Source organism: Propithecus coquereli, unplaced genomic scaffold, assembly GCF_000956105.1.
Source record: "Propithecus coquereli isolate 6110/MARCELLA unplaced genomic scaffold, Pcoq_1.0 Scaffold218, whole genome shotgun sequence".
Classification (NCBI taxonomy): domain Eukaryota; kingdom Metazoa; phylum Chordata; class Mammalia; order Primates; family Indriidae; genus Propithecus; species Propithecus coquereli.
Window position 1 is genome coordinate 4,992,278 of NW_012146967.1, and position 21,566 is coordinate 5,013,843.

At 42.6% G+C, this 21,566-nt stretch overlaps 1 protein-coding gene across 2 annotated transcripts in view; it reads left to right on the forward strand.

Moving 5' to 3' along the window:
- Nucleotides 1-3,442: 3,442 nt before the first annotated feature.
- Nucleotides 3,443-21,566, forward strand: part of HMGXB4 (HMG box domain containing 4) — a 34,277-nt gene continuing 16,153 nt past the window's right edge. Inside the window, exons 1-6 of one of the 2 annotated variants that reach the window (XM_012644735.1) lie at nt 3,443-3,520; nt 8,049-8,147; nt 8,795-8,943; nt 9,189-9,267; nt 9,375-9,489; nt 10,042-10,997. In XM_012644735.1, coding sequence (XP_012500189.1) covers nt 10,110-10,997 — 888 coding nt within the window. In that variant the 5' untranslated portion in view covers nt 3,443-3,520; nt 8,049-8,147; nt 8,795-8,943; ... (1 more) ...; nt 9,375-9,489; nt 10,042-10,109. The remainder of the gene's footprint in view (nt 3,521-8,048; nt 8,148-8,794; nt 8,944-9,188; nt 9,268-9,374; nt 9,490-10,041; nt 10,998-21,566) is intronic. The other variant, XM_012644734.1, reaches the window with a different exon arrangement.

Below are 21,566 nucleotides of genomic sequence, written 5' to 3' on the forward strand. Positions count from 1 at the left end.
AAAAAAAAAAAAAAAAAAAGGCAGAGCAAAGAAAAATGGTCTGAAGAAGGAGATGCCCAAACCAGGCACAACTTAATCCCCACCACCACCACTGCTGCGATGCACTGGGCAGTTTTATACTTGGTCCAGGTAGGTCAGAGAACAGCCCCACACTTAGGGAGTGCCCAGTCTTCACATATTCCAGATGCCATCCTCAACTCAGCGTGGGACAAGCATTCTTAGTCACAAAGTACACCATGACCAGACTCCTATCCATCTCAGGCTACCCAGGGGGTCCTCCTTTCTCTCTTTCCAAGTTTCGAAAATACAGAAGAACTATGATAAGATATTCAACAGAGAATACTTTCCCATCTAAGTCCAGAGGAAGGACTTGAATCCATTCAAGGAGCTATGACCTCCTGGCCCCCACCACCAACCCACCTCTGGCTGAGCTAGCCTCCCCAACCACTATTTTAAACAACAGTCCATTCCCATCCCCATCCCCTCCTGATAGTCTTTTATTCTACTCAGCATTATCTTTCTCCACCTATGACCATCAGCTAATGTATTATCTATGTTTTAATTTTTTGCCCCCAACCCAACTAGAATGTAAGCTCCATAGGATCAAGGATTTTTGATTTTGTTCACTGTTCTATTCTCAACACCTAGGGCAGTGCCTGGTATGTGCTGTGTTTTCAATAAATATTTGTTAAATGAATGAATGCGTGAGCAGCGGTCCAAGACTGGGAGCAAGTTAATGGCATTTTGTGATTGAGAGAGTAGGCTGAGGAGCGATCTGACTTCAGGTGAATGGGAGTTTAAGATGAAAAAGAACTTGATATGCCTCATCCTCAGGTGGGATGAAAAGGAAATGGGACAAATGGGACTGAAGGGGAACTTAGGTCCAAGTTGGTGGCACACTGGTTGGACAGCTACTCTTCTTGCCTACCTGGCATCCATCACCCTTCTGACAATAACCCCTGATTTTCCTTGTGTCTACCCCTACCCTACTTTTGGAGGTGAGCATGTGATAATTTAGCCAATCAGCAAACTACACCTTTGCTCATAGTGATTGCTTTCTGTTTGGACACACAATCCAACTCAGGCAATAAAAGTCAATCTCATGACTTTTGCCAAAGCAAACGGGAAAAAGAAACTTCTTCCCCAGGAACACTGCTAGCAGTAGAGATGATGAAGCCTGGAGCTGTTGGAGTCACCACCTGAATGTGAGAATAAAACCAACTGAGAGGAAAGTACCACAGAGAGATGTCAAGGGACCAGCATGAGTCCCTCCCTGAATCCAGCCATGCCAGAAGGTACTAGAAATTTTAATCATGTGAGCCAATAAATTCCCCTTTTCTGGTAAACTATGTTAAATTGGGTTTCTGTCACTTACAACTGAAAACATCCTGTCCAATACATCCTGGGTGCTGAAGAACAAAAAGAAAATACATTCTTAAGGCTCCTAAATACCTTAAAGGGAAGACTAACATCAGGCAAGTTGTCCAAGAAATGTAATCTATTATAACATCTTTTGGAGAAATTCATTGCCTGTTTTTTTGGTGAGCAGAATGGGGGCTAATGAGAAGGTAGCCATGGTGCTAGTTTTATTTATTATTTGCAGTGTCAATGGAAAAGTAGCCAAACTCTGTAAAATAATTTTAAAGAGATTTATTCTGAGCCAAATTTGAGGACCATGACCCGGAGCCATGTACAAGAAGCTTTGAGCAAGCGGACTCCCTGTGGTTGGGTTACAGTTTGGTTTGATACATTTCAGGGAGACAGGGGTTACAGGTAAAGTCATAAATCAATACGTGGGAGGCATACATTGGTTTGGCCTGAAAAGGTGGGCCGTCTCGAAGCAGGAGCTTACAGGTTATGGAGAGGTGTAAAGATTCTCTGACTTGTAATTGGTTAAAGACATGAAGCTTTGTCTAAAGGCTTGGAATGTTTTAAGATAAGGAGCTTTGTTAATCAGAGAAAAGCCTCAGGACATATATTTGTTGTGTAAATTGAGGACCTGCGGGTTTGTTTTGCATACCATTAGGCCTGTAAATGGGTTACAAAGGATGTCTCCAAGAAGGGAGGGGGCCACGATGAGGCATGTCAGACCTCCCTCCTCCTGGCAGGAAATTTAGTTTTAGGATTTTCCCTTGGCCAAAAGGGGGTCCATTCAGTCAGCCGGTGGGGGGAGCCTTAAGATTTTATTTTAATTCACAGCAGTTACATTTTGGGAATAAATTCAGCAACTTTGCCTCAAGCGTTTTAACATCTCAGCATCTCACCAGCTATTAAACAGAATCCAATCTCCTACCCAGTGCAGAGGGGGAGAGAACAAGACATGGCAAAAAGAGCACTGAACCAAGAGTCCAACAATCTGGTTTCTAATCCTTACCTGATCACCAATCAGCAGTGTGATCTGAGACAAATCACCTTGCTTCTCTTGGTCTCATGACTACCTCATCTTCAAGCACTCATGCAATTCTGCAATGGAAAGCCCACTAGGACAAGGGTTCTTACTTTTTGAAGGGGCCTGAGCCGCAGAAAAACGCACTTGTGCACAAACACATGATTTTGAATAGAGTTTCATGGGGCTTACAAGAAGCCAATCTACATCTCTAACCTCTCTGCTTTACAGTAACTAAGACACCAGTTTCTGCTTGGACTACTCCGGTGACAGGAAGCCACTATTCATAAGGCAGCCCATTATACTATTAAACTGTGCTAGAAAAATAAGTTCTTCATATTTAACCAAGTTCTGCACACTGTAATTTCTACCCATTGGTCCAAGTTCTCCACAAAAAATCAGAAAAATCCACAAATCAGAAAAACCGCGTTCTCTCCTGTTTATGACATCTCTTGATCACTCTTAAGACTGTTTCTAAGTTTTAAATGAAAATAATTTATGGGAGAGGAATATAGACGATTCACCATGCAAATCATTTCACAGTGCATTGTTACAAAGATACATCGTCTTCCACCTCACTCCAGATATGCCAAACATCCAAATGCAGATGCTAAATTCCAAATAAGCACCACCGCTATTAATCTGGATGGACATAGGTTTTGCAAAGACGAGAAGTACTGTATAAAAATATGTTGAAAGAAACAGCACAGTCTTTGGGGAAAAGCACTGCATTAAGAATTAGAAGATTTGGAGTAGAATCCTGGCTCGCATTCCAACTACCTATGCATCGTCGGCCAAGTCACTTAACCTCTGTGAGCCTGTTTCTCTTCTGCAAATTGTGACAAAACCGACCTCACAGAGATGCTGAGAGAATTAAATGACATAATATTCGTAAAGCTTCTAGCCCAAGCCTGGCACACAACAAATTCTCAATAAATACTAACTCCGGTTCTCAGCAAGCTGAGTTTCATTCGATGCGTTCGGCGTTCTTTCTCTAACGGGATTCCCCCTCCTGAGCCGGAGTCTGCGCTCTGCGCTCGACTGAGGCTCCCTGGCGGCTCGCGCTTTTCTCTCCTTCTCCAAGATGGCGGCTGTCGGCGGCGCTGAGGCGGGATCCGGGCGAGCCGAGTGAAGGTAGCGGCGAGCGGAGCCCCCACGAGGCCAGGCTGGGCCCCCACCCTGAGGCGGCAGCAGCCCCGCCCTGCTGCCACCCGCCGCCCTGGGCCCGCGACACCTCCCCGGGGACGCCCCAGGCCCGTCGCGGCCTAGCCCAGGGGCCGAGCCGGGGACTGGAGTAGCGGCCGCAGCCGCCCCCGGGAAGGGGCTGGAGCGGGCCGAAGAAGGAAAGCGGGCGGGAGCTGTTCAAATGGGGAAGGCGGGAAAGCTGCGGGGCCGGGAGGGGGCGTGCGGCCGCCCCGGGGGCCTGCGGGCCGGGGCCGCCCCTCCCCCTGCCCGGACCGTCTCCGCCCTCGGGGGCGCCGTGCGGCCGCCAGGGACGCGGGAACCCGGGTATGGGCAGAGTTGCAACTTCGGACGCAGGATGCGGGGGTCCCTGAGGCTGTCAGGGGGAAAGGGCTCCAGGGCCGGGCCGACGGGATGGCTGGGTCCTCGGCTGGCAGGAGAGGATACGAGGAGCTTTCTTCTTTTCCTCTTCACAGAGCTTTGTTGAACTAGCTGTTGCTGCAAAACTGCCGGGAGAATCCCATTGGTTTGCCGTGGGGGCCATAAGAATGGTGGTCCTGGGGGCTGTTTGTGTTAATAACCTGGTATTGTGTGTATTCTTTGCGTGCCATCCAGTTTGAACGTACCTTCGTAGTGGGATTCTTTTCCATACAGGCCCATCTTCCTTCCACAACTACTACTTGTAGATTCACTTTATATCGTGCAAAAAAGGAGAAAATTTACCTCCCTTCTTTCTGATGGCTAAGCTGGTGGCTGATGATATTCCTTCACAGCAGAATAAATAAAAAACTGAATCCCAAATAAAGCCTGTTGATTGGACAAGGCTTGTCAAAATTTCTATTGCTGGTCTATGGAAATGTGTGTTGTCAGCCGATCTGTGCGGTGGTCGTGGTTCCGCTTAACTGCACTGCAATGAGAGGATTCAATCCCCATCCCAGGCTGTCGGGATCTCTGCAGCTTCCAGAGCTGGCAGGGGCTGTGAGTGCTGCATATAGGTAGGTCCCTGGAGAAGGGAGTGGCAAGAGAATACGGAGTCGCTGTGTAAAGAGATTGGAGGAAACCTCAAGAAAAATGAGAAGACATCGCATCACCTGCTCAAATACTAGAAGTAACAATAACAACAAAATTTCAGAAACCGGCAACAGCTGGATGTGCATCTTCCTTTTTACCTGCACTGACTGGCAGTTTGAGGTCTTGAAAGGAGTGCAGGAAGAAGAGAACTCGGAATCTTGGGCAAAGCTATCATCCTGGACTAGACTTGTATTTCAGGGTTTCTCTTGTTGCCCACTTTATGAGGCTTAGTTTGTTTCCTTTTTTTCAATACTCATTTACATTATTGGATGAAGAAGATTGTTAATGATTGCTACAGCTCAGATTACCTCAAAAAACCACCTTCTGAAACTTTTTTTCAGTATAGACTACAAAGTACTCTATCTGATGACTTTAGATCATCAGATCCCCAATTACTTTGGTCATCCTGAAGACCTATGCCTTAACATAACTTGTATATTTATTTACAAGTGCAAAAGGAACTCTGCCTCCCCTTTTTCGTATCCTGAAGAAAAGTCCGGGAAGAACCAGTTCACAATTTGCACATTTCATAGGTATACATTTTTATGATGCATATTTCTTCCATAAACAGTATTAAATGATGAACTTTTTATTATGTTGTCATGTCTTAGCACATTGAGACAGACAGAATTTATCCCTGCCTCTTGAAGTTGACAACATTGAATTTTATGAATTCCAAAATTACGGAATTCAGGAGAATGGTTTTAATACCTGTTTTACATTTGCCAACATTTAATGTAATTATGACCTGTTTTTTAACATGAAAATCAAATCCAATATTTTTCATTTGCATTAATCCTCATAATCTGCTTCCTACCCCTGAACTCTGAATTTATTGTGGATAATATTAAAGGCCTAGAAGGAATATCAGGGGTTCATCTGATCTTTTATAAATGTTAACTAAACTCTGCCTTTCTTTCACACTGTTGCTTGAGACTTCTTTATCTGGTATCGTCTTTGTCCTCTGAGTCAGCAACTAAAACTAACCCCTGAACTGCAATAATACCCTGATTTTAAAGAACCTAGAAATTCGGAGCCCATCACTGCCCAAGCTATGATATAGTCCATTGTGTTTAATTTTAGTTTTTCAAGCTCTCGGCTGCCCCAGTTCTTTAGTGAATTGGACTAATCTTCAAGCCTCATTCATTTTTTTTTTCTTCAGGTTGTTTAATCCTATAATTTATAAAATGCTCTTCAGTGTTTTTAAGAAAATTTGAACAGTAGTGGGCCTAACTCTAATATATAATGCTAACACCAGCACATTTTCTGTATTGGCCTATACTTCTGAGGAGCAGTTCATAATTTTCTATGCCCTCTCACAACTTTTTAAATCCACTAGTTGTTTTTTAAAGCAGTCAGTTATGAGACCATGAATGCTTTTCCATAATACAGTAAGTCACAGTCATTTTCTTTCTCATACTGTGTTCAGAGGGACTTATTTCTAGTCTGTTAGATTGCTCAGCTGTTTTATGTTGGTTTTGATGTTACCACAGGGAAGGCCTACTTATAAGTCTCAGGACCTGCCTTTGCTTACATTTAGTAGTGCATTTTGTTGTTGTCAACAGATTGATGACTATATTTATGACACTGAATTTTTAAGATTTTTGCCGTTATTTCTCAAACATTCTTTGCCAAAATTCATTTGGCATGAAAAGCATTTGACTTGAGGTCTCTAGTTGTGGTAGTTCTTGGCATTATCAATCAATGAAAACCAACATGATCTGTGTATTTTTCTTATAAACTCAATATTTTAGTGCCAATGAAAAGATAAACTGTTTTCAAATGAATGGATATAATTCCCTATATGACAGTCCCCTTCCCCTACCTGCACCCCTTTTAGAGTCAGCACCACTTGAGTGGAAAGTGGAGGATAGCAGTTTCCATTTAGGACAGTTTAATACTTAAATGCTGGAACTTGAAAACTGGCTACATTGTGTATCTTGCCTCTGCGTGTTTTTACCTGAAGCCTGACCTTATATCCCCTTCGTCTCCTATGAAAAGGCCTTTGAGCAAGCAGTTCTCCAGTTTATCTTTAAAATAATCCAGTTAATATAGTTTCTTTACTTTATTCTAGCTTCTCTTACCTTGACCAAGGCCATTCTTCATTTCACTTCTCAGGAACGTGGAGAAATGCTTTTTTTATGTTTCTTTTCTTAATCTTACTTGTAAATCATTCTTGGTAATACTTCTTTTTCTGTTTTCAACTTAGACCTACCTGTGCATTGTATTTTATCTGATTTATGCAAATAAGTCTTTGCTTTTTGTTTTTTTAAATGTAACTCTTATTATGAAAGTTTCTCTTGTTAATCAAATTCATCTTTTCTTTCACAAAAGTTTCATACTTCAGTACTGTCCATACCTACCTGAAGGGATTAGTAATGTATCATTGCAGTGTCCTTCAGTATTTCTAAATCCCATTATAATAACAAAGGTAAAATAAAACTAAATGACCAATCAGATTAACTTTTAAGCATTTAACTAGCTGGATGAGAACATTTCCAAAATATTTAATATGTAATTTTTAAATTTCCTGCAGGACTTGTAACATTGCTTTCCCTTAAAGTATTTGAAGAACTTTACCTTACAGTGCAGTTTGCTATAGCACTGTCATCTTCAAAGTCAAAATGGACATGTAAACTTGAATGCCAAATAATTTTTCTGATTTTGATACATTATTTAGGATATCATACTTCTTATTTTAAAAGAGTTTAATAATCATAAAAATTTCATCACCAATGAAAAATGATAACTTTCCCTGTTTTTACCTAGCCTTTAAGAAAGGCTTGTTAGTGGTGAAAACAGCATACTAACATAGATTAACGTAAGCAGCGTACCTATTTTTATAATTCTATAAATTTAAGCAAGTTCACATAGCCCAACAAAATACATATAAAAGAAATTATGCTGTAAAGTCTTAATATCCCTTTGCTGTTATCATCATATCTTTTTAAATTGCAATGCAATAGATTTTACCATTTCTCCAGTCCAACTGGTAGGATTTTGTGGTCTTCAAGTGTTTGGTGTAATCTGTCTTCCTCTACTCTTGCTTTACCTTTGCATTTTGTAACCATGATTGAACGAACCTATCCCTCTGACTTAATGTCAGCTTTTACCCAGTCCTGTTGGCACTTCAGAAATTCTCATTAATTTCAAAAATATTTTTTATATAAGAGGTATTTTATATACTTCCCCAAATGACAACCTTAATTCATGACTGAAATCTAATTAAGCCTAGTTTGCAGTTTCAACCCTAATGTATTTACAAACAAAATGAGGTGGTGACAAGATACTCCTTTATTTCTTGCTGCCCTTCCAGTCAGCCCTTGGATCACTACGCATTTTCATCTGGAAGGTTGCTTCTCCACAGTGATTTCGCATTACAGGAGGGTTTTCCTTCTTTGTTTCTCAGACCTGGTCCTGTAGACGGGAAGGAGCCTGGACACAGTGACACATTCTCAAAGGCCTTGCAGGACCGCCATGGCTTATGATGACTCCGTGAAGAAAGAAGGTATGACCCCTTAATCTGAGAAGCATTCCAAAGGGGGTATCCTCTTCAATCCTTGCAGCCCATGGATATAGAGACCAGGACTGGGCATCACAGCCTGGACTCCCAGGTGATGGTCCAGAGCACTATTATGACACTCAGCCTCCACGTCATCCCCAGATTGGGCCCATGGAAACGAAAACCAGGACAGGGGTTCCAACACGAGAATCTGAAATATGAGTCTCTTAGTTTACTGGGGTGATCCCCTGCAGCACTCTTGGTCCTTGCCAGCTCCAGTGTGCAGGAGTCTGGGGATAGGAATCATATACTGGACTCCCACAGAGCAGCACAGCACATGAATCCTCATTCTTTTCAGCCTTACCTCTGCAAGTCTGTGTCCACCTGCCAAATCACAGCTAAGAAACCATGTCTGAGGATGCACATGGAACCTTTGCATAGCGTGGAAGCATTGTTTCTTCAGGTTTGATTCTTGTATTTGCAGCCAGGTCATCAAGAAATACTCTGTCCCCCTGGGTCTAGCTCTGTATTTCAGTGGACTTACTGGAACATTATTTTGATTTGGTAATAGAGGGACTATTGCATTATATGCATGGTAATTGGTTATTACTTACTTTCTTATTTCTTTTCCCAAATGAACTTGTGCTTCTCAGATTGCTTTGATGGTGATCACACCTTTGAGGACATAGGACTTGCAGCTGGCCGAAGCCAACGAGAAAAGAAACGTTCTTATAAAGATTTTTTAAGGGAAGAGGAAGAAATTGCTGCTCAGGTCAGGAATTCTTCCAAGAAGAAGTTAAAGGTAAATCCTAAACATTTGAATTAGGAAAGTTTTAAACTACTGCTTGTCATATTTCCTAATATTTGAAGAAGGAAGTGTCCTTTAAAAACTTCAGAAAAAGAAAGATAAAACATTGTTTCCTTCTGTTTTTATTTCCTGTACTTTGTTTTCCAAAGTCAAATATCATCAAAGAACAGGAGTGGTTCCAAACTGCTCTTGCCTTGTCATCTTAGTATTGGTTAATTCTTCCTCCTGTCTGATTGCAGGATAGTGAACTTTACTTCTTGGGGACGGACACGCACAAGAAGAAGAGGAAGCACTCCTCTGATGATTACTACTATGGAGGTAAGGATGGAAAGGGGCAACAGGTGGGATAAACACATCACTGGTTCTTGGAGTCGGGGTAGGGGAAAGGGATCCAGATGTTGCTGACTCAGTGGCCTATTTAACAGGACAGTGGTTCTTGTTCTGAGTGCCGATAAACCAGTGTGAAGGAGGAGAGAGGTGGAGGGCTGGTATTTTGGAGGATTCAGCATAGAAGAACAGTCTTCATTTGTGATACACCAGGTACCAGGTTCCTTCTCCCCCCAATCATCCACTTATCTTGTGCCCATTGTTATCTAGCATCCCTTCTGCCGTATGTAGTCCTTGGGCCCTCTGGCCTGCACCTGTGGGTCACTTCTCAGCCAGTGTGTATCCACTCACAGAACCAGTTTTCTTAGCTGTGTTATGCACATAGCTGATGAGACTAAACTTTTATCAGAATGGGTTTGTCCTGAACACAGAAACAAATGATACTCTGTCTGCAATCTAAATTGTAACTACCTGTAATCCCACAGCTATAGTCTATTCTGGGTATGCTCTCTGGTTGCTTCTGAAGACTCAGTGAAGAAAAACAACTTTAGTGGCAAGAACTGTCTCCAGGGTCAGAGGCAAAGTATACCAAGCCAAGAAGCACATGGGCATCATCTCTGAATGTTAGGATCAGTTAAAGGGTCTCCCTTCAAATCGTTCCTGTTAGCCTCTTCCTTTTGTTAGGTGGGTGTTTTTGGTGAGAGAGGAGACGCGTAAGAAGTTGCTCCCTGTCATATTGACAGTACTTCTCTTGATTATTTCTAGACATTTCGTCTTTGGAATCGTCACAGAAGAAAAAGAAAAAGTCCAGCCCACAACCTACTGATACAGCCATGGACCTATTAAGAGCTATCACTTCCCCACTGGCAGCAGGCTCCAAGCCCTCCAAAAAGACAGGGGAAAAATCCTCCAGCTCTTCAAGCCATTCAGAGAGTAGAAAGGAACACCACAGAAAGAAAGTAAGCGGAAGCAGTGGGGAACTATCCCTGGAGGATGGTGGCTCCCACAAATCCAAAAAAATGAAACCGCTGTATGTGAACACAGAGACACTGACCCTTCGTGAGCCTGATGGTTTAAAGATGAAACTTATTCTCTCACCAAAGGAGAAGGGAAGCAGCTCAGTGGATGAGGAGTCTTTTCAACATCCCTCTCAACAAGCGACTGTGAAAAAATCCTCAAAGAAATCAGCTCGGGATGAGCAAGGTGCTTTACTCCTAGGACACGAGCTACAGAGCTTTCTGAGAACAGCCCGGAAGAAGCACAAGTCATCCTCAGACCCACGTTCATCTCCTGGCCCTGAAGGCTGTGGGTCTGACGCCTCCCAGTTCCCAGAATCCCACAGTGCTAACCTTGATTTTTCAGGTCTTGAGCCTATTCTAGTAGAATCAGACTCATCCTCCGGGGGGGAACTAGAGGCTGGGGAGTTAGTGATAGATGATTCTTACCGGGAAATCAAGAAGAAAAAGAAGTCAAAGAAGAGCAAAAAGAAGAAGGACAAGGAAAAACACAAAGAGAAGCGACACTCCAAGTCCAAGAGAAGTTCAGGGCTTTCTGCTGCAGCAGTGGGAGAGGTCACAATGACACCTGCCCCTCCTCCTGCCATCCCATATGCTGGAGCGCCTGCCCCTCCCCCGCCACTTCCTGCCCTCCACACAGACGGGCATAGTGAGAAAAAAAAGAAGAAAGAAGAGAAGGACAAAGAGCGGGAGAGGGGAGAAAAGGTAAAAACATTTTTTAAAGTGCGGTGGAGGTAAGAGATGAAGCAGGTTCTTCCTAGATAGTAAGTAGACTTGGGAGTTAAACAATTGAGGTGAACCACTGAGAATTTAACATGGTCAGGGAGATCTGTTGGAATGATATAAAGTATAAAATATTACCAATGGTTGAGTCTACCTGGTACAAAAATAGGAGCAATCTTAATTATTCATGGATTTTCTTAATTGAGTTATTCTCCCATTGTGCCAAGAATAGGTTTAGGTGTACCATTGCTTATTCTGACTGGTTTTTAGAATTCCTAGGAGCTAAACCCAATTTCTTTCACTTAGCAGCACGGTTGCCTGGGGCGGTTGGGATAAGTATAAAAGGTGTTCTTTGAGTCCATTTTGAAAAATAGATTGTCAGAATTGGTAGAATAATGAGGAATCAAATAACAGAATAAGCTAATGGCTTTCCACTAACTGGAGTTGGCTGCTACATAGTATTCTTTCTAGTGTCAAATGTGTATTCTTTCACCATTTGAGTGCTTGTTTACTGTATGCCAAGCTCAATGCTGAGGTAGTGCCGGGAAGTGCAAATATGAGCAGGGACATAGTTCTTGACCTTAGCGAGCTCTCTGATGATTAGAGAGATAGGAATGTCAACGGAAAAAAAGCCAAACTCTATAAAATAATTTTAAAGAGATTTGCTCTGAGCCAAATTTGAGGGCGATGACCCGGAGCCACGCTCAAGAAGTCTTGAGCCAGTGGACTCGGTGTGGCTGGGTTACGGTTTGGTTTTATACATTTCAGGGAGATGGTTTTATAGGTAAAGTCATAAATCAGTATGTGGGAGGCATACACTGGTTTGACTGGAAAAGGTGGCCATCTTGAAGGGGGAGGGGCTTATAGGTTATAGGTGGGTTTAAAGATTCTTTGACTTGTAATTGGTTAAAGACACGAAGCTTTGTCTAAAGGCTTGGAATGTTTTAAGATAAGGAGCTGTCAGTCAGAGACAAGCCACTGAGACATATGTTTGTTGTGTAAATTGAGGACCTGCAGGTTTGTTTTGCATTCCCTTAGGCCTGTTAATGGGTTACAAAGGATGTCTCCTAGAAGGGAGGGGGACATAATGAGGCATGTTCGACCTCCCTCCTGGCAGGCAATTTAGTTTTGGCCAAGAGGGGGTCCATTCAGTCAGCTGGTGGGGGGGTGAGTCTTAAGAATTTATTTTAGTTTATAGGAATGAGAAATCAGTAACTTGGTTTGATTTCTTTCTTCACAACTCAAAAGTTTCTAACAGTATACTTTAGGGTCTGATGACTGTGTCATTAATGGTTTCCTTTAATATATAGACTTTTTGTCCCTGTTATCAAAGTAAAAATTTTTGTAGAAATTTAGAATAATAGAAACCTGGAATAATAGAAAGAAAGAAATCGAGGATAATTTTGCTACATAAGGACAACCATTTTCTTCTTTTGTTTATAGTTCTGCAAAATGAAGTGTCAGATTAAATCTGAAAGAAAAGCTACTAAGAAGAGAAAATCGGATATATTAAGATTTTAGAAGATCAGACACAGTGGCTCATTCCTGTAATCCCAGCACTCTGGGAGGCCGAGACGGGAGTGGGAGCTGGGGGGATTGCTTGAGCCCAGGAGTTTGACGTTGCAGTGAGCTATGATGATGCCACTGCACTCTATCCAGACAAAGCAAGACTGTCTCAAAAAAAAAGAAAAATTTAGGAATGGGAATTTCATTTGTCTATGAGGTAGAAGTTATTTTCCCCACTGCAGAGGTTGCCTTTTAAAAAAGTGTGTGTGTGTACATCTGTCTCAGAAAGAAAAAACAAAACTATACTTTCCGAGCCAAAAATCAGTGTGATCATAAAGACCTGGATGTTCAAATACTAAGTCAGGTGTTATTCATTTGTTTATTTGAAAACCGCTTTATGAAATATCTATGTAAGATTTTGTTTATCCTAAGAATTTCCAGTCTAGTGATAGATGATAGTGCCATGAACTGATTGTACAGTGCTGAACACGGGAGGGCAGGGTGTTCAGAGGAAGCTCGAAGAAGGGAATACATGGAGGCAGCCATGTTTAGGATGCAGCAGAGTAAATAATTTACTCTTGCATCTCCAGCTGCCTGGTAAATATTTCTAAATATTTCTACTCAGATGCCTTGGGTACCTCAAGCCCTTGGGTCCCTAATTGAGCTCATCATCCTGGGCTCCAAACCCGCATCTCCTTCTATATTCCCAGTGTCCTACCAGTCAACCCATTCTCAAAACTGTATGCTTACCATTTTTCTCAACATTTTATTAACAAAATTTTCAAACAAAAAGGATTGAAAGAATTGTACATGAACACCACATACCCTCCACCAAGAGTCTATAGTCACTAGTTTGCTGTTTGCTTTATCATGTGTCTGTCCATGCATCAGTCTATCTTAACTTTTTAAAATGTATTTCAAAGTAAGTCGTTTGTATCATACACTTCACCCCTACATCAGCTTGCATATCATTAACTTGAGTTCAATATTTTCAGAGATTTTTTTAGATAAAATTTACATATGGTGAAATGCACAGATGTTAAATATCCCATTCAATGAGTTTTGATAAATGCACACACCTGTGTGACCAAAACTCTATCAAGATACAGACATCAGCATCATCCTAGAGAGCTCTCTCATACCTTTTCCCAGTCAATCCCAACCCCCAGAGCCAACCACTGTTCTGATTTGTTTCCAATATTATACTTCACTTTTACTTTTCCTTCTTCCCTGCTCCCCTCTGCCTATTTCCACTCAAGTATTAATCCTGAGAGTCTTCCTTGCTAATAACTTTCAAGGCTTTATCTTCTCCCTTACCACTGCCACTATCTTGGGCCTCTCCCCTCCCTTTCATTTCTTTTTATTTCTTCCCCCATGAAGTTAATCTTACACTTTGATGCCAGAATGATCTTAAGTACCCCCTCAATGATGACAGTCCTGTGTTGAGCATCTTCAGTGGATCTTCACTGCTTTTATGTTAGGCTGTAAGCTCTAAGAGGACCAGGATCATGTCTGTCTTGTTCTTGCTCTGTCCCTGGTGCTTAACCTATAGTCTGGCCTATTGTAGACAGAGAGTAAATATTTGTTAAATGACTAAATATCAAAGTCCAGACCTTGGCCAACCATTCATAATTATCTGGATTTAGCCCTAATCCTCCCTTTTTAGCTTTACTAGTTATTGGTCTGCTTTACATACATCATGTGGAAATCAAACTTGTTTCCCATATGTTCTTACCTCTCCGATCCTGTGCTCATTTTTTTGCAGTGACCTTCCCCTTCAAATTGAACCCCTGCCTTCCCTTCTAAGATATCCTGAACTACCCAGGCAGATTAATTCCTAAACTCCCAAAACACCTTGCTGTCTCTCTTATTGTGCTCATTTTCTTCCTTATTTTGGAGTTATCTTTGTACATATTCCATTTCCTCCATTAGAGACATAAGCTTCTTTATGATAGGGACGGTTTTAGTCACCTAATAGTACCTTCAATTCCTCCAGGTCCTTGGTAAGCACTTTGTAAGTATATGTCAAGTGAATGAATCTATGGATGAAAACATAGTATTGAAAAAATAGATTGGGAGCAAATTGTAGAGAATCTTAAATACCAAAATAAGGGCCTTGGTAGTGGGCACTTCGAGTTTTATGAGCAAGGTGTAGGTATGATCTAAATCAGCCGTCCCCAGCCTTTTTGACACTAGGAACCTGTTTCATGGAAGACAGTTTTTCCACGGACTAGAGCTGGGAGGGGGAGGTGATTTCGGGATGATTCAAGCACATTATTATTGTGCAGTCAAACCTCTTTGCTAATGATAATCTGTATTTGCAGCCACTCCCCAGCACTAGCATCACCGCCTCAGCTCCACCTCAGATCATCAGACATTAGATTCTCATAAGGAGCCTGCAACTTAGATCCCTCGCATGCGCAGTTTACAGTAGGGTTTGAGCTCCTATGAGAATCTAATGCCATTGCTGATCTGACAGGAGATGGAGTTCAGGCAGTGATGCAAGCAATGGGGAGCGGCTCTAAATACAGATGAAGCTTTGCTGCCCACAGCTTACCTCCCACTGTGTGGCCTGTTCAGCCTGGGACTGGTAGGCTTTACAGCCTGGGGGTTGGGGACCACAGATCTAAATGATAATTTAAGAATAAAATGGGCCTGTTGGTAGTGGTTCAGGTGGTGGCTCACACCTGTAATCCTAGCACTCTGGGAGACTGAGGCTGTAGGATCACTTGGGCTTAGGAGTTCAAGACCAGCCTGAGCAAGAATGAGACCTCATCTCTACTAAAAAAATAGAAAAAATTACCTGGGCGTGGTCGCACGCACCTGAAGTCTCAGCTACTCATGAGGCTGAGACAGGAGGATCACTTGAGCCCAGCAGTTTGAGGTTGCTGTGAGCTAGGCTGACGCCACAGTACTCTAGCCCAGGCGACATGGTGAGACTGTCTCAAAAAAAAAAAGAATAAAATGATAGAGCTGTGCAAGGTGGATTAGACTGAGGAGCCTTGTGACAGACCACCCAGGAGGCTATTACAGTCCAGAAGGTCAGTAATAAAAGCATGAGAGAAATAAAGTTGAACAGATAGATTCAGGAGAGACTCTGAAGGAAAACTGACAAGATCCAGCAACGGGGCTTGCATCTGGCAAGCCAAAAACCTAAACGAGTATAAGGGATGTCTCTTAAGGTTTGAACCTGGGTACCTTGGAAAATAATAATCTCATCAAGGTTAGGGACTTACTCATCTATAATTCCCCCATGTAGCTAGCAATTACTAGATAAAACAAATTTTAATTTATAACAAAACCCTATTATGAATTACTATTGTGTGTCCAAAAAAATCTGAAGTAGTCATTAATCTGAATTTAATCACTTACTTATCCAACAAATATTCTTGGTGTGTATGCTGTGTTTTTTAAACCTGAGTTGGGCATAAAAATTTCCTATGAAGCTTTAAAAAAAAAATCCTTTCCTGGGTTTTGATTCAGTATAAAAAAGAACTACATAAAAGTCAGGTTCAAAGTCCCCCCAGAGATAGAAGAGAATGCTTCAGGAATAGTGTTCCCTCAGCCTACAGTGAGCAGAGACTGGAGAACCACCTGGCAGAACTGCTGCAGGCCTCTGTGAGCTTTCTACCTTACACTCTATGACCAGGGCCATAACGAAAAGAAAGCAGGTGGACAGAGCGAGACCCTCTCTCAAAAAAATTAAAAAAAAATAAAGAAGGTGAGAAAAAATAGCTGGTTTGGGAAAAGAAGGCAAGTTAGATTTAGATTTCGAGATACAAGCATCAGGAGATTCAGCATAGCTAAGTGGTTGAAAGTGGCCTATGGAGCCAGGCCACCTGGGTCCAAGTGCTGCGTCTACCACTCACAGGCAATGTGATGTTGGACTCCAAGTTGTGGGTATTAACAGACTTACCTCGTAGGGTTGTTGAGGATTAAACGAGGCATACACATAAAAGTGTTTAGAGCCTCGGGGCCAACGCACTCTAGGGTACCACATCAAAAACGCGGGATATTTTAAAGATTTGAAAGTTTCAAGGGAAACAGCAATACTCGACATCTGTCAGATGTCTTTTGAACTATTATCTAAGTAATTCCTGGTTTCAACAATGTACGTTACATTCCTTTCAATAGTGCCACATCTTTGTGAGGCTGAGTGTAATTGCTCTGGTAAAAAGCAATCACCATGTGAAAATCCACATGAGCACTGTGAACCAAGAAAGTTTAGGAACTTTGTCTTTGCGCAATGCTGAGCACATTAGTGAGCATTCAGTAAGTGTTGGTTGTTATAATCATCATCTCAGTGGGAATTTCCAGAGAGCAATGGAAATGCAAGACCTGGAATTTGGTAAAACAGTTGGACGTAGGGTTAGAAATTGGGGTAGATATACAATAAATGAAATAAGTAAATGGTAAGAGGAAATTGAGCCCAGAGTGGAGTCTTGTGGAACACTTACACCAAGATGCTTGTATAAGAGAAGGGGGAGGGGGCAGTTACGTTAGAGGAGAATCACAGAGGGAGGGGAAAGATAGTTTCAAGAGTAGGCTGGTCTGTGCCTGGCACGGTGGCTCACACCTGTTATCCTAGCACTCTGGGAGGCCAAGGTGGGAGGATCAGTTGAGGTCAGGAGTTCATTCAAGACCAGGCTGAGCGAAAGTGAGACCCCATCTCTACTAAAAATAGAAAAAAATTAACCAGGCGTGGTGGTACATACCTGTAGTCCCAGCTACTTGGGAGGCTGAGGCAGGAGGATCACCTGAGCCCAGGAGTTTGAGGTTGCTGTGAGCTAGGCTGACGTCATGGCACTCTAGCCCGGGCAACAGAGTGAGACTCTGTCTCAAAAAAAAAAAAAAAAAAAGAGTAGGCTGGTCTCATGCTAGTGAGGCCAGGGAGTTCCAGTGCAGTGGAGTTGAGGGAAGAGTGAGCAGTGTGGAAGTGAGCACAGCAGGGGTGGGCTTTTAGTGGGGAGCTTTGACTGACACGGAGAAGGGAAATTGGACTACCTCCCTAGTGAAAGGTGGCCTTTCGGTATTGTTTTGGTTTGGGAGTGATTTTTGGTTTTCCTTGTTTGGTTGATTGGTTTTGCTTGTTTTGAGTCCTGCTTTCTAAGGAATAGTAGGAAAATCATGTGGTAGTATCTTGATGATTTCCCACTAAAGATCATCCCATTGAAGTGGAATTTTTTTGTTTATGTTGGAGAAGCAGGGTACAGTTACATTTCAAAGTTACTCTACTTTTAGGTTTTACTAAATCAATAAAAGCCCATTCACTACCACTCAGAATAATATCCTGTGATGTTGCCACTTCAGAGATATCCCTTCAGGTATCTGTATGTTTCCAGAATACATGCACTTCCTCTAAGCAACCTAAGGCTGGGCCAGGTAGCCCAGAGCCTGGCACAGTCAGGCATTGTTTGTTGATCCACTAATGAACTAAATTCTGAGTTATGTTAATAACTAGACTTGTTCTCCCTCTGGCAAAACTGAGGCTGAATAACAACAATAGTTGGTAAAAAGTGGTCACTGCCATCTGTTGAGTGGCTGCTGTGTGCCAGGCTCTCCTAGGCGTTTTCCATACGTTACCAGTCTTGATTGACGGCTACCATCAGCCCCACTTGACAGAGAGGCAAGCTGAGAAGAAAAGATGTGGAGCCAAATTGAGATACAGATTTCTTTCCAAGCCTGTAATCTTTCCACTATACAACACGCCTCTCTCAAACTTTAAGACATGACTCAGTGCCACTGTACATCCTTTTTGTTTTTTTTTTGTTGTTGTTGTTGTTTTGTTTTTTTTTTGAGACAGAGTCTCACTTTTTTGCCTGGGCTAGAGTGAGTGCCGAGGCGTCAGCCTAGCTAACAGCAACCTCAAACTCCTGGGCTCAAGCGATCCTCCTGCCTCAGCCTCCCGAGTAGCTGGGACTACAGGCACGAGCCACCATGCCCAGCTAATTTTTTCTATATATTTTTAGTTGTCCAATTAATTTCTTTCTATTTTTAGTAGAGACGGGGTCTCACTCTTGATCAGGCTGGTTTCGAACTGCTGAGCTCAAACAATCCTCCCGCCTCGGCCTCCCAGAGAGCTAGGATTACAGGCGTGAGCCACCGCGCCCCGGCCCCACTGTACATCCTTGACAAGATAAAAGTAGATTCTAAGTCAAGGAAAACCGATACAGTATCCTGGCATTTGAGGTTTGCCCTACTGAGAAGTGAAAGGGTTGTTTTTCAGATTTAAGAGGCAGAGTTTAATAAAGTGGTTAAAAGCTGGACTTGAATTCAGCAGATTTGGATTCTTATTTAGTCTGCTGTGTACTAGCTTTGTTCTCTTGAGATTGCTTCCTCACTTCTCTGTTTGCTCATTTGTAAAATGGGATTATTTAGATTAAATTAGATGATACATGTAACACACTTAGCACAGGGCGTGCTCAGTAAATGTTATCTGTAGTTACAATTACTCCTACTTGCTTACATCTTAAGTTTTTCAGAAGCATAAAGTATACTTTAAAATATCTTTTTAAAACTTTTTTCTACCTTTCATTTCACATATTAGACTAAGCAAGGAGACTTTATTTTTATGCATACAATAGCCCACCTTAGTATAACACTTCACCTTTAGGAGCCAAACTCTACCGTTATCTCACAGATTTGGAAACAGTTAAGAACCAGAAAGAAAGCAGGGCCTCTAAGGAGCAAAAGCAGATGTCATAAAGCCTACAGCTCATTGGAGAGCAGTATGGTCACTGGGGGGAGGAACATTGAGTCGGGCAGTAGGACCCCTCTGACTCTGTTCCTTTATTCTTAAAATGGGGAGCTAGCACCCAGCCTGCTTCACTCGCAAGGGTGTTGCGAAAATCAGACAAGGTAAAAGAAATGAATGCACACTCTGGCCTCTTCACACACAATGCTGAGACTTTGTTATTCATTCTGTACATATTTATTCTGCACTGACATTGTGCCAGGCACTTGCCAGGTGCTAAGGAGACAGACATGAATAAGATATCATACAATGTCCGCTCTCAAAGAGCTTTGGGTCTAGCAAACCAGTAGGAAAGTACTCAGAACCTCAACAGAGGCGTGTGCAGAGTGCTGAGGGAGTGTAAGGAAAACCTGGGAATGACAGGCCTCCTGGAAGAGGTATCATGAACCAAATCTTAAGGCCAAGTAGGAATTACTAGGTGGAAAAGAGGAGTAGGCATTTCAGTCAGGGAGTGAAAAATACTTGTGAAGGCCCTGAGCAGGAGAGGCCACAGGATGCTCAGAGAACCCCAAGAAGTTGGTGTGACTGTAGTGAAGCCAGCAGAAGTTTAAAAGTAACCATGTGGAAGGCAGAAAGTATTGCTGCAGGGCCTGCCTTCTTCCAGGAAGGGGCAGGAGAGCAGAGTAGGAGTCAGTAAATCACAATCATAACAGCTATCTGTAGCGTTCTTAACATGTTCTACGCACTGCACTAGTTTTTTATCTCCAGTGCACCGCTGAATTTTCATAACCCAATGAGGTATAGGTATTATCATCTCCATTTCACAGAAATAAGCTCAAAGAAGTGAAATGACCTGGCCCAGGACACACACCTGTTAGTGGCAGAAAAGGAATCTGAACCCAGGTTTTCTGACTGCAGGAGCCATGTTCTTTTCACTGTACAGAATGTTTAAATTATATTCAGTGATGTAGTATGAGAGATGGTGGAAGAGTACATTTTAGAAAGATTTCCATTCAAAGTGGCTAAAATAAAAATGTTGCTGTGAAAACCTTTCTTACCTGATAGCCATTCCTTTTAGCCAGATCAGATGTGGGGATCTCAGTCCAGTTAATTCAGAAGAGCATCAGATGGTACAATGGTTCCGAGCGTGGGCTCCAGAGCCAGGCTGCCTGTGTTCAGATGCTGCCCCTGCCATTTCCCAGATTTGGGACTCTGGATCTCAGTTTCCTCATCTTCACACTGGCAGTAACAATGTGACTTACTTCGTAGAGTTGCTGTGAGGTTTAAAACGAGTTTCTACAGGTAAGTCTCATAACAACGTCTCCTACATGGTATTTTTTTTTTTTTGAGACAGAGTCTCACTGTGTTGCCCGGGCTAGAGTGCCATGGCATCATCCTAGCTCACAGCAACCTCAAACTCCTGGGCTCAAACGATCCTCCTGCCTCAGCCTCCCGAGTAGCTGGGACTACAGGCATGCGCCACCATGCCCGGCTAATTTTTTCTATATATCGTAGAGACGGGGTCTCGCTCTTGCTCAGACTGGTCTCGAACTCCTGAGCTCAAGGGATCCACCCGCCTCGGCCTCCCAGAGTGCTAGGATTACAGGCGTGAGCTACTGCGCCTGGCCTCCTACATGGTATTAACATCATTTATATAAACCAGGCACAGTGGCTTGCATCTGTAATCCCAGTTACTTGGGAGGCTGAGGCTGGAGGGTTGCTTGAGGCCAGGAGTTCAAGATCAGCCTGGGCAACATAGCAAGACCCTGTCTCTAAAAAATAAAAAAAAAATTAGCCTGACGTAATGGTGTGCATCTATCGTCCCAGCTACTTAGGAGGCTAGAGTGGGAGGATCCCTTGAGTCCAGAAGTTTGAGGCTGTAGTGAGCCATGATCTGATTGTGCCACTGCACTCTAGTCTGGGCAACAGAGTAAGACCCTATCTCTAAAAATTAAAAAAGAAAATCATTTATATTATGGACATTATTTTTCTATTCTATTTTTTGTAGAGATAGGGTCTCACTGTGTTACCCAGGCTGGTCTTGAACTCCTGGCCTCACGCTATCCTCTTGCCTTGGCCTCCCAAAGTGCTGGGATTATAGGTGTGAGCCACCTCACCCAGCCAGGACATTATTATTGACATCATTTATATTAGGGAAATTGAAGGGATAGGGTTCCTGTCATTAGCAGGAGAAAGCCAAATTTTATTTTTAAGATTCATAAACAGTATTATGCCTTAATCTCCAGATGTTTTATCCTTTAAAACAGGGTCTTACACTAGAGTTAGGAAGAGGGATTTTCTTTTTTTTTTTTGAGACAGAGTCTTGTTCTGTTGCCCAGGCTAGAGTGCCT